This window comes from Pholcus phalangioides, unplaced genomic scaffold (genome assembly GCF_987345545.1).
Source record: "Pholcus phalangioides strain wild (caught in Gottingen) unplaced genomic scaffold, Ppha-v1.0 ptg000008l_1, whole genome shotgun sequence".
Classification (NCBI taxonomy): Eukaryota; Metazoa; Arthropoda; class Arachnida; order Araneae; family Pholcidae; genus Pholcus; species Pholcus phalangioides.
The window spans coordinates 7,021,390-7,035,341 of NW_028301601.1; the positions used below are offsets into that span (position 1 = coordinate 7,021,390).

At 39.7% G+C, this 13,952-nt stretch overlaps 1 protein-coding gene across 1 annotated transcript in view; it reads right to left on the reverse strand.

The window, feature by feature from the left end:
- LOC149083576 (2-Hydroxyacid oxidase 2-like) overlaps window positions 1-13,952 on the reverse strand; it is a 77,943-nt gene that overhangs the window by 29,723 nt on the left and 34,268 nt on the right. The window contains exon 8 of the mRNA XM_089234096.1: window positions 1,439-1,530. Coding sequence (XP_089090222.1) covers window positions 1,439-1,530 — 92 coding nt within the window. The remainder of the gene's footprint in view (window positions 1-1,438; window positions 1,531-13,952) is intronic.

The window sequence follows — 13,952 nt, forward strand, 5'->3', positions numbered from 1 at the left end:
TCGATCGCAGACAAACTGATGGACATCCAGCGTATGTAAAGCGAGAGCATATGGATGCGATCTCGTCCGACGAAGAGTAGAGAGACAAATGAGAAGTCCCTCACTTGAAATGAGATTAGAGAGATGTGTGAAATGGGGGCGGGGGGGGGGGAGAATCTGTGCAAAATTCTGTTGAAGAGAACTAATCACGTAAAGCTGTAGCAGTGTGTGAGCGATGAATCTGTCCCACGAGAATGACACCTGCCCATTTCCGAGAAATCCTAAAACGGAGGCAAAAGCAAGTGTCATTGGATAAGTTCCTTTTTAAAGTCACAGTCAAACAGAACAAGTTCACAGAAAAAGTGATTTCATAACAGTGACGGTGCGTACGTATGGCCGTTAGTCGACCTAAATTACCACCCCTCTCTCTCGTCGTTTAGAGCAAGTTAATTTGTAAACATTGTCGTATTACATGTTTATTTATTGCGTTATTTTTATTATATCATTATTGTGTTATGCTATTGAAATACCAGAACAAGAGGGAGTATGTCAGGATTATTGGAAATTTGTACATGTAGTGTGAATGTATGTTTATTTAAACCTAATATGTAATTTTTTTTTTTTTTGTGCTTTGGAAGATATTTGAATTTTTGCTACACATTAACATATACATTTTAATATTAAAATGTATAGGAACTGATTAAGGCCGAAGTTAGCCGTCGTATAAATGTGAAAGTCGTACAAACGGGATTACACCGCACCTCCCCCATTAGCGGACAAAATTTTTGGTCCCACGGGTCGTTATCGAGACGTTCTACTATGCGGGGAAAATTTTTTTAACAGGGGTATTGAAAAAGCGGTGACGAAAAATCAACTTCCGTTCATAGGGTTACAATGAAGCTTCGCGATGTGGAGGAGAGAGGAAAGAAAACCACAGAGAACCAATGGATATCGAATTTATTCCGCTGGCGTTTGGACGAAATATTTCGTCCGTGATCGTGAATGGTTAAATGCAACTTCCTAGGCTGTTTATAGGTTACTGTCTACAGACTAGCCCGTCTGTTATCCTATCATTGGCTTGTGAGGGGCTGGGCATGTTTGCGGATTTTCACACCCCTAATCAGGGCCGTAACTAGGCAGGTTCGCCAGCACAGGGTCCACTTGGAAGAAAGTTGGGGGGGGGGCTAGAATGGGCCTAAATTCTAATTCATGTACAAGGCACGGGAATGGCTAGCTACGGCCCTTCTTCCAATTGCTTGCGTGAGCATTCGTCAAACTTTCCTCGTCCCCTTGTGAGCAAAAGAAAATAAAAACTGCCCCCACCCATTTGTGCTTACGCAATATATACTATATACACTATTCATTTTCCTCTTAGAATTTCTATCACAAAACTTTTATTCACATGTAAGATAGGCTGTTTATGTTCTGGGACAAATCCTGTAATGACTTCAATATTTACCGTTGGTGGCGCACCATCCAATTGTCGACCCCCGTGATTCGAGACCATGATGGCTGACGCACCGGCGTAAGCTGCTCTCACGGCATCTTCACCTGTGTAGACATACAGCAATATTATAAAATGGGTTTTTAAATGTTCACGCAATCATTGAAAATTATATTGTAAGCCAAAAGTGTAATTTTTTGTTAATTTTAGAATTTTAGGAGCTAGAAAAGTTTGCAAATTGTCTTTTTTTACAACATGCCACATTATCATGAATTAAGTAATCGTATTCTAGAATTTTAAAAAGGAACAAACGCGTACATCTTTGTCAACGTCACTTACTTATAATACTGACAACAGATGGCGCCACCATATCAAAATGAAAAGAACACCCCGTTTTTCACGAGCCGTTCTCATAAGGCACAGTGATATAATTGCCTGGTGAGGGAGTGACGTAAGCATTAACTGATTTATCAGTCAGGGCCGGTCTTACACCTGGTGGCGCCCGGTGAGAAAACAGTAGTCAGTTCCCCTCTCCCCCTCCCCAGGTCGCGAATCCAGAGTGATGTGTCGATTTTTGCTAGTCATTACTGTCCCGTATGACCACTGATCACCCCCAGAGAGACCATCTTGGGTAGGTTTACGCAAAAAAAAAAATAAAATACGGGACAGATTCATTCTACCATATTATCAGATTCTTGGTGTGGTGATCGTCCCCATCGCCCCCCCCCCCCCAATCTTAGTTGGATATTAAGGGACGAAGAAGTCGGAAAAAAAGCTTCTTCTAGAGAATGAGATTACTATTTAACTTGTAAACAAGCATAAAAAACCGACTTGTTTGATTTAATTAGGGGCCATTCAAGTATTACGTAAGCAGATTTCTAGCGATTTTTGACCTCTCCCCCCCCCCCCCTTGTCAGCAGCTTAGAATATTTCATATCTTCAAAAAGGGGGTTTGATGACGTAAGCAACCTTCAAACCCCCCCCCCCCCCACTCGATGCTGACGTAATACTTGAATGGCCCCTTATGAGATTTAAAAACATTAAAAAAGCAAAACGTCACACGTTTATGCAGAGGATACTCATCACAACGGATCTATCTTCGTCGTACTTATTTTAATTGAATTTTATGTTAAAATTCGTGTAGTGCACGCATCACGTACGAGCTAAGATGCTAATAAAGGTGATTATATTAAAGTGACATTTCCGTACTATTTCTTTCACATTTATAAAACTCATGTGAACTTGATTATCCCTTTCAGACCCAGTACTAAGGAACAGAAGGGGCAAGCAGAAACCAGCTAAAGCACTGGGCTCTGAAACTTGGGAGGTTCCCTAAGCCGAATGGGGGGGGGGGGGCGCGCTTTAAATCCTCCTTGTTCTGAGCATAACCATTTCAAGGAGACTCAAAGAAAAGACTGCCTTTGAGAAAGCACACTACGGCCCTGGGAAGGGGCACGGCCGTCTTAAGAGCATCTTGGGACGCTCTCGGGCCAAGTGGTTTTTCTGAGGCCCTACCTAGCAAATTCTAGAAAAATTTAACTAGATCTCATTTTCGTAAGGCCCTTCTACTCTTGAGGCTTCCGGGCCGCGGCCGGTTGGGCCCATGCGTTAAGACGACCTTGAGAAGGGTTTTTTTTTTCTCTCTGTAGATTTTTTTTTAACCTCAGGGACTTCGGCTTTAATCTCAATGATAACACACAATTCTTGAAGTTTGGGCTGAACATCCCTGAGGTTAAAAAAATAATATGTAAAGTCAAAAGAAGCAACCGGCACATTTGTGCATACAAGGTCTAAAAGGATTATGCATAATCGCGGGTAAAAGTGGTAAGTGTTGCAAAATTTATCAAACTTACCGAGATGATTGGTGTTTGTGAGATTTGTACAGAGCGAGCTGTTCTAAAAAGGAGTTCGATCTATGGTTCTATTATTTCGAATTTGCTCAGCTAATTGTAATTTCCAACTGAAGTTACTGTTAGTTACAACTGTTCTTTCTACATCTCCTTTTAATGGCAACAAAAGACCACTCAGGTGCACTAAGAGGCGGCTCGAGACAAAACCCCCAGACTCTACCTTAGCGGGACCTATTTCTGCCCGACCTCTCCAATTAAAACAAGAACTTTTGTTTCAATCGCTTCGTTTTGATGCGTTCAATGGAACAGCGATATTTTATGTCATAACATGTCGAATTTTTTTGCTTTTGGCGCTCCTCCTAGAGCGGGCAGAAATCATTTTCCCATTTTATCCCGGACTTGACGCCCCTCCGGATTTTTTTTTTTTTTTGCCCTGTCACTTCAGATTTGACGCTCTTTTAAAGCACACCCAGTGCAACCGAGCTGCCCCTGGTTGAACTAATAGAGTCTGGCCAGTGATCGGGGGCTCCAAAGTGCATGGGTTTTCTCGTGTGAGCACATTTTTTTCTCCTCGTGTGACAAGTAGGAACGAGGCCCAAGTACAGGATCCCTATTTAAAATGGTCAGCAAAAAATAGGTTCTAAGTCATTAGTTTTTTTTTTCAAATATTTATTCAATATTGTTTTACGAAATACTGTACAAAGCAGTACTTGGTTATCGAATTGGCTATTCGATTCCGCGTTTTTAATAAAAGTAATACAAGTCGGGCATGAGAGGCCTCTGGCTCAAAATCTTTCCTACGACAGAAGACACCTTTGATTCCTGTAATACTCCTCGCAACACAGGGAAACACTTTTGAATTCGTTAGTAGAAAAATTGTTAGACCGAGGGCGATTCTCCTCCATTATTTCTATTTTTTACTGCACCAAAAAAAACAGAAAGGAATTGCGTCTCCCCCAAAATCTCCTGCAGGAATGAACGAAAAGAGCTCGAGAGAGAGAGTATTTTTATCTGATCAAAATCGTTATGTACTGTACGTATATAGGTGCAGTGCCCGTCGATTCTTTTCTTTTCGAAAAATAACCGTAATATCACATATACACTCAAACCTCCAATTCCTTTTCTCCTCTCAGTCATTTTTCGTGTATATTTTATTACAGTTATTTTTTCAAACACGTATCTTAAAGATATTTTTCTAGTAATGTATATCTAACGCGTTTCGGCGCCTCTTCTCATTTGACGCCCGGTGCAATTGCACCGGTCGCACTGCCCTAAGACCGCCTCTGTTCTAACCCCCAGTAGTGCTATGTAGATCGGGCGTCCGCACTAAGCCAATACCACCTATAGAACAAGACCTCCACACGAAGCTTGTGACGTCAGTGAAGAAGCCCATATCTCCTATTGCCATTGGATATACTGCAAAAGAATTGGATATACATACTGTAAAGATATCGTATGCGCGTCGGCCTGCTATATCCAATGGCAATAGGTGAAATGGCCTTCTTCCGTGATGTCACGAGATTCGTGCAGAGGCCTTGTTCTATAGGTGGAATTAACTAAGCCCGATGTCGATATAGTGGCTTCGGTCGTCTCTACGGAGGAGCGAACTGGCCCAGAGCGGAAACGTAGCCTCGAGAGCTGTCGCAACCTGTACAATTGTCAATTCATAACAATGTTGCCGCTGCAAACTACCAATGCATATAGGGAGGGGTATTTGTTGGATGTAGCTGATCAAAAATATTTTCAGCGGAAAAGTGTAGTAAATCGTATATTACATTAGCTTATCACATTATAACACTTTTGAAGTAGTTTTTCTTTGGAAAATATATTTTTCCCGCCTAAACTGAGTTTTGAAAAACGTACTTTTGGCCAGCTACATCGGAAAAAGAGCTCTATGTGCACTGTTGCAGCACTGCTTTTGTACTAAAATTTAGTTAAAGCTTTTATTTTTAAGTAAATTATGTATACCATTTTTTTCGCCTTAGCATTAATTTTTTACAATAGTACAATTAGACCGTGGAACCCCATAAAAAAGCCACGGATTCCTGGGATCCAGGCACCCCTAATTGGCAAGGCTGTAGTGTAACTTCTCGGGGCTTTTTTCGCTCGGGGCAGACATTTTTTTTTTTGGGGTCCCTTGAAAATAAAAAATTATGCAAAATAAGTGTACATTTCTTGTTCGCTTCCCCCCCCCCCTATTTGGCTCGTGCCCTGGTTGCCCAGCCTATTTACGGCCCTGCTAATTGGGAATCGCTGCCCTGTAGCCATGGCCCCCACATCCTGCAGCAGGGCCAAGCATACACTCAGAACACACATTCCGGCATGTGCCGATTCGTTAGAAATTCCGAAAAGGAATGTGTACGAAGTACATGTTCGGTTAAGTAGTAGTAGTAGGGCCCTAGACTGGGACGTTTGGCGGGCTTCTGGCCAGACTCTTTAAGGGACATTCTACAGTGAATTTATAGCGCGAAAAAAAAATGATGAGAATCAGGGTCGGCTCGTGAAGGAGTCGCGTAGGCGCATGACCCCCACCCCCTGAAAATTACGTCATTAATTTAATTCTTTGAATGTATTTGATACCAACTTAATACCATTGAATTTATTTCCTCCTTTTTCTAAATGAATTTTTATAAATTAGAAAAGAAAAATTTTCGGAAGCATTGATAAAAAAAAAAAAAAGTCCCGTAAAATACGGGTCATATGGTCAAGGTTCGGCAGCGAATTTAATTATCTATGAATTGGGAAGGAAGTGTTTGCCTCTTATGTATAACCGCCTCACTTCTACACATATAACTTCTCAAGGTTTGTTTCTCTGCGCCTCCTATTATTTCGCGCCCTGTGCGCAGGTCGCACTGCCCTAAGACCGTCACGGCATATAAGACGAGTTTTTTTTAATTGAAAAATTCGTTTCTATAATTTTGATGTTGGTTTATATACTAGTTCTTTTTTGGAATATAATTCAGTAGTTCCAGCTGGAATTTGCAATTTCTTGCATCAGAATTGAATGCCAGAAATTTCCAAAATTTCCTAAAGATAAATTTCCCGTCGACAGAGTAGGAGAAAAAGTGACAATGAGCTATTAAGAATATGGGAGAATGTCTGTCTAAGTGCTAACAGTGAAAGCTATGTTTCCAATTTACCAAGAATGGGCGCAATTTCCCATAAAAGACGAGAGCAGAGAGTGTGTTGGGATCAGACTCTCATTTAACCTTGGTGGAATTCGTGTATTTGGTCTAGTCACATAAAAACATGCACACAGAAAAGCGCGCGCTCACACATACACGCACTTGCACCTACAACACATACAACCATCACCACGCCACGTGTGTCAGCCATTGCAGGTCGAGAACTCTCAAGGATGTTAGTGTAAAGTGTCAAGAAGTTCTATAAGCTAATTGCCACGCGATTTATTTTACACTAGCGGAGGAGACACAGGGTTTTATAGCAATGGACCAGACCGGGGAAAAAGTTGCCCGGAATCGCGGTACCCCTCGGGCGGTGATGCCTTAGAAGGTGAGTACATTTTTCCAGTGGATGACTTGTTTTCCGGAGGAGATCGCCGCTCACATCTAGGGAGATGTGGAATTCTCGCAGTGGTGTGCACTGCTTGAGATATTCCCCTGGTTCTAAGTCCTGTCCGAGTTCAAGGGAATGGAGTCCACCTACTGAATTTCCATATTAAAAGACATTGTTACTATGTGAACCGTATATTATTGCTAGAACCCGGATTATATGCAAGTGCATAAGAGCATATTTTACCACTTTTTATAGTTGATGCATATACAGTATAAGTGCGTGAAATCACTGAAGTTTTAGAATTGAATGCAAATATTTTAGTATTTCTTTTCTATTGATTGCATTGTACAACATGTTTGCAAGATTATTTTTCTCTCTTTCCATTCTTCAAATTTTATTAATTTCTTCAATTTTTCCAAGAAAATACTTTACCATTGAGTATCGATCATTTTGGGGCATATGTTTAGGCACTGCATTTAGTTCGGCGCATTTTAATGCATGTTTTCAGGCATTTTTAAATGCATATTTTTTTGCACTTCTGAATGCATGTGTTCTTCATATATTGCGCACATTTTTTAGTTTTACTGTACGTTTTCATTTTCTTACGTTAGGCTCAGTTCAGTGCTTTTGATAGAGTATTTCTTTCTTTTTTTATGCATACTATTTTTTTCTTTTTGTGCATGTTTTCATTTTTAAGAAAACTTCAGCATTTTTAAAAATGCGTATTTTTTTAATTTCACGTATACTTTTCATAGGGGCCTATTCAAGTATTACGTCAGACGATTTTCGGACATTTTAGATCTCCGTCCCTTTACAAAAATTTGGTCAGCTTCACCCCCCCCCCCTTTCATAACGCATAGTAGGATCAGACACATCCGCGAGGGGGGTGGGGAGAAGCACGAGCCCCTATGCATCCCCCCCCCAGACAATCAAAAATTTATTTTTGATACAAAAAATAAATTTCTGATTTTTGATAGAATTGAAACATCGGAAGAAAATACCTACCTTTATAACTACTATAATCAATTTCTGATCATTTCAATGCTATTCGAAGGCTAAAAACTCAAAATTTTCCTTTAGGAAATTCATTGTAATTCACAAATTTTATAACTTAAAAATAAATATAGATTCATCGTGAGGCTCCAGGGTTGTTGCAGTATCAGCCTTCCGATGTAAGCACTGCATGTAGTCAGAGCCAGAACCGTCTTAATTCCTGGGCCCACCAGGGCATGGCCCGAAGATCCCAAGTGCAGAATGGGCCTCATCCATTTTAGATACAGTCTAAAATTTCGACATTCAGAATGCAAATTGGTTAGCAGGTGTGTCCAATCAAGTGGAACCCGAAACAAAAAACATAAAACCCTTTTACCCAGGGTAGGGCCGGAACTGGACAGGTAGGGCAACTGTCCCGGGTGGGAAAATTTAGGGCGGTGAGAAAAAAGAACACCGTTATAATATTACCGACAGAAAACCGCGAAGTGTGGCTTATACAAAGAAATTAAAACTTCAAAATTTTATTTGATCGAAATTTATCACCTTGATTAGCGCCCCACAACGCCCCTAGCCGCGAGAAATGGAAATCTCGACAGAAGTTGCGAAGTGCGGCGTATACGGTAAAACTAAAATTTTCAATTCGACCCTGTTGGGATTTTGACCTGTCGCGAATATGACCCAGACCCGTACCCTACTACTGATACTGGGAAAAAAATTAATGGAACAAAGGGAATTTATATGTTTAATTTTCTCCATCAGCAAAAATGGTGAAAGAGAGCCTCAGCTTCTTATTGTTTAAAGCCATGCTTGAATTCAAAGACTGTGTGAAGTTTATCTCGTTTTAAACTTACAAATACAATTCTTGCACGTAAAACCACTTGGGTGACAAGACTTTTGCTTTCGTTAGTAGAAAAATTGTTAGACCGAGGGTGATTCCTCCATTATTTCTATTTTTTACAGCACCAAAAAAACAGAAAGGAATTGCGTCTCCCCCAAAATCTCCTGCAGGAATGAACGAAAAGAGCTCGAGAGAGAGTATTTTTACCTGATCAAAATCGTTATGTACTGTACGTATATAGGTGCACTGCCCGTCTATTCTTTTCTTTTCGGAAAATAACCGTAATATCATATGCACTCAAACCTCCAATTCCTTTTCTCCTCTCAGTCATTTTTCGTGTATATTTTATTACAGTTATTTTTTCAAACACGTATCTTAAAGATATTTTTCTAGTAATGTATATCTAACGCGTTTCGGCGCCTCTTCTCATTTGACGCCCGGTGCAACTGCACCGGTCGCACTGCCCTAAGACCGCCCCTGTTATCAGTTTATCATATTTGGCAAGAAATCGTACTTTTTCATCATTTTCCGACTACTTCATTAGTAAATGCACCTGTAGGCCACCCGTCTTGCTGCTTTCGGACGTCGCTTAGCTCCTCCTGCTGCTAAAAGAGGGCATCTGCCCCCGGACTGAAAATACCACCTATGTTTTCACCACAACTAGAAACATGGCAAAACTGATAAGTTCAAACAGAATGTTCCAACAACCGGCCACGGGCAATACTATACCTTGGCCGGAAATGTTCCGAAGTTCCAATTTATACGTTAACCGCTACACCATTGCGGTTGTAAGTCCGATGTAAAATTAAGTAAATATATCGTTAAACGTAGCCAGGTAATATGTTGGCGCCAATCATCGCCCACACAGAATATCTCCCACTCATCGCTAATGCTGAGCACCAAGCCGGCGAACCCATTCATTTTCGTTGCATCATCACCAGCCAATCGTATCACTGTGCCTTATGGGAATTAATGGCTCGTCCCGTACCCGTTTTCTAGAACTGGTGGGTTTTTTTGGGGTTTTTTTGTGGGTTATATTCTCCTAACCAGATCATGGCCCACCGCTCGGTTTCAATGAAGAGTTATAAGCACGTGGTCGAATCAGACCCGTTCCGGGCGTGTCTGTGTTGTGAACACATCGTGAAGTTTTGTTTCCGTGTAATTCTTGTTATAGTACTGCTATTTATATTTTGAACCAGCTATAATACCCGGCGCTGCCCGGGTTTTCTTCAATTAGGCTTTTTGGATCATGCGATATCTCCCTCTTGCTTTGAGGGACATGCTAACCGCGTCTAAGTTAACCAATATGGTGACTTCCACCGCGACTCATGAAAGAAACAAATCTAGATTTAAAGAAACGTAGAAATGAATATATATTTTTTCGTTTGTTAAGGGCGCTAAGTATTTCGATTCCTCCCCCCCCCCCCCACTTTTGAACTTCAAGTTATCCATCTCTGCCTATTTCGGCTTCCAAAAATGCTTAATTAAAGCTGTGGAATTTCTTCGATGTACTTTACGTACCCATAATTCATTTTAAAACAACCTAAACTATATGAGTTTATGCAGTTGCATATTAAAAGACAATACAGACACATTTTCATTTTCGAGCTTGAGAAGAAAGAAATAAAAAGGTGAAATCAATGTTATTTTGTATGAATATCCAACTCAAAAGTGTAGTGCCGTTGAATTACTTCATATTTAAACTCCTGGGCTTCGTATATCTCTCTCTCTCTCTCTCTCTCTCTCTATATATATATATATATATATATATATAAGCGAACTCAATATTTCAAAAATCTAGAATGCAATAAAATTTTTAAAATTAATAATGTGGCGGAAAGCCCCACCAAATTTCCGCATTTCTACAGTAAAATCGGCAATTTTAACACTGATTTCTATGGGGATCATCCTTTGCCTGACCCTCAAAGTGATGCTGATAATGATTACAGCATCTATACAGAAAGTCTCATTACTGGGAGGATTGAAAAAGTGGCAAACCATTATAAAGGCATAAACTATTATACATATGGTAACAGGATTAGAGAAATGACAAACCATTGTAAAGACATATACACGTCACGTCTGAAACGCATTGCTAGGGAACCACGGTAACCAAAGTAAACGTTCCGAAAGTGATTGTTGAGGCCCAAAAACCATTGTTGAGGCCCAAAAACCATTGTTGCCCTACGGTTTTTTTGCCCATTTGGGGCATTTGCCCTGCTCTGGCGATATTTTAAAGTAGCCTATCGTTTAAGTCAGGTCCCATTTGGTATATATGCAAAATTTGATGACGATCGATCTGAAATTGTAGATTTGTATAGAGAACACACACACAGAAAATCAATTTTATATATATAGATTATGAGCGAAGTGTCATGACTGAGTATTTGTACAGCTGTAGGCCTATTGCTCTCGGTGGTAAGACATTTTTTTAACGGGAGCGATCGGCTCGCATTCGCCCTTCGAAGATTTGAACCACCACTAAGGCGCCGGTGGGGGTCCTTCACTATGACCACTCGACCAACACAGCAGCGGCTAGTGGTGTTACCAGGTGATGAAAACTTAAAAAATGAATTTGCATGTGTGCACCAGGGCTATACAACAGTGGTTGTCAAACTTTTGGCTCACGCGGTGCCAGCACTCCCAATGTTAACGCAATATTGCACATGTAAAAGAGACTGAAGTGTTGTTTCACACATTTTTTTCATTTTTGAATTAAAGCAGCAAGAAAAAAATTTTTAGATTTTTTTTAGAGACACTGTAAAAAATCCATACATCACCCCATTCGGGCTTGGTGGGAGGAGTTCTCGAGTCAACTCTGTGAACAAACGTGTTGACAACGGTGAGATTTGGTGCTATAATTTTATAAAATGCGTAATTATGAAGGTTGGAATTGCGAGACAAGTAGGAGGGGCTCCTAATATTAATGTGAATGGGGGCCCCTTATTATTCTGTTGAGATGGTCCTGGGTAATAATATCTCCTCAAGCCACGTCATAGCTGTAGCTAAAAGTGAAAATTATTATTCTCAATAATGAATTTATTGCTCTTTTGCTGACGCGTTCCACTTTTAGTTTGATTATTTACGTCTTTTAATTGCATGTCCCACTTCTCATTCAGATTCAAGACGAATTTTCTAAAAATTTTCCTCAGTTGGGTTTTTGCTTGAGAGAAACTATTTCCCGCTCCTTCAAATTTCTGAATGCATATTGATGCCGATTGATTTTTCAAAAAAAATTTATAAATCAAGGAATATCGCGACCACGGACTGAGTTAGACTGCCCTGTATGTGAAATCAACAATTGTAACTCCCTATTCAAAAATGTATTATTATATTCTCATTGTTATTTAAATCGGCTGTACCTTAATCATTTCAAAAATTAAACTACCATGGAAAGAGGACAATTTCCATCCTGAGATTGTCCTGTACTACGAGACAGATTTATGATTTGGTCGCCTGTGGGCTACACAAAGTTTGCCATCTCCTCCCATTCTTGTCTAATTTTCCTGGCTAGCCATTCCTTAAATTTGCTTCCCGAGGCTATAGACAGCTTATTCCCCCTGCTCCTGGAAAGATGCGTCTGTCTCTAGTCACTCGTTAGGTCACTCCACAAAGTTAGAATAATATATATGAACCTGTTCTTTCCCTGACAATACTGCTCATCTTTTCTTCACGTTCGACAAGTTTTATGAATAGCGTGCGCTATCTATTATATCTTTAGTCTGTGGGTCACTCCAATGCTTGAACACTTTTTTTGGTCATGCTTGCCCAACACTTGATTTCAGTGAAGAACGATTTCAGTTCAAGAGCTTCACTGAAGTCTCAAGGAAAAAAGTAGACTTTTTTTCTATGAAAAAATCGGGACGGCCTAAATTACGTTTATGTCCACTAAAATACGTTTCATTTGGCTACAATATCTATACTAGTTTCTAACCCGTGGACTGTTGTACACCGCTTTTTTAGAGCATGACCGATTGATGTTGCCATCAATATTTGAAAGGAAACAACTCCTATAACTTAATTTTTGAAATCTCGTAATTCAAGATGGAAGAACTCCACCACTTAGCGATTGTGTACATATTATGTTTAGTTGAAACTCGTAGCCGAGCGCATTACGAATCTGAAATACATTTTTAAAAATTGCACTTTAGCGACATCTAGTGAAAATAATTGACAATTATTAAAAGACTTACATGAAAATTCACTCATCATTATCTATCAACAAAGAATCAACAAAGATTAATTGGTTACTTATTATTTAAAAAAATCTTTGATCCAAATAGATAGTTTGATAGATATGAAAAGGAATATTACTTATGTAATTTTTATGCAAATGTAACAGTCAAGTATAGATGTCAAGCGATGATAATTTTATTAACGTAGGTTTGAGTGTCATGGAAACTGCCAACTGCATAAGTAAATGGAAGAACATGGTAATACGGAAAGTGTACGATAGCAGAATAAGATGATCCGATTGAGATTAATTGAATAATAAAATTTTGGATTGTAATCTTATAGATAAGATATTGATGGTGAAGTAGATGGAACACTTACGGCAAATTGTGTTTTTCAAAGAAGTACAAAGTTTTTTAACAAAAGTTTTAACCGAATCTGTTACACATGGCTACAGTCAGCAATGGCAACTATCAAAGTCTTGCCCAATAACACTCAGGGAAATTTTTCCAATAATCAGCGTCAACTTGAAAGCAATGAAGTCACCGGACCGCGCACTACAAGTTCAATATTGCGGAGAAGCCAAGCTCTCGAAAAATAAATTGGTGAAATATAATTTTAGAAATGTTTTTGGGGAGTCCCTACATTGCAAGGGCACAACAAATTGGATATTTGATGGCATTAGCAAAGGAATAGACAGAACATGAATATGTTAGGGAGCAGCAACAGTTCCGGTAGGGCCGGCCGTCTACTGGAATCATCGACTTACTCACAAAAAACTGGCCTGAAAATATAAAAATTCAAGTGTATGCGGATGATATTGCTATGGTAATTGGTGATTCTACAATCCGCAAGGTCACTGAGCACGCAAAAGCAGCAATGGTATTATTGGATACTTGGCTCACGAAAAATAATTTAGAGATCGAATTCTCCAAATCAAATTACTTGTGGATTTCTCACAAAAAGGGAAGACCAACCATTAGACTGCGAAACAATCCAATAAGACACAATATGAACATCAGATATTTAGGAATAATGTTTGATAGAAACCTGACATGGTTCAAACATGTGAATTATCTGATCACGAAAACACAGAAATGCTTACAAAATTTTAAAAGAATGGCTGGTCCTGCATGGGGCATTAATACAAGAATTAGAA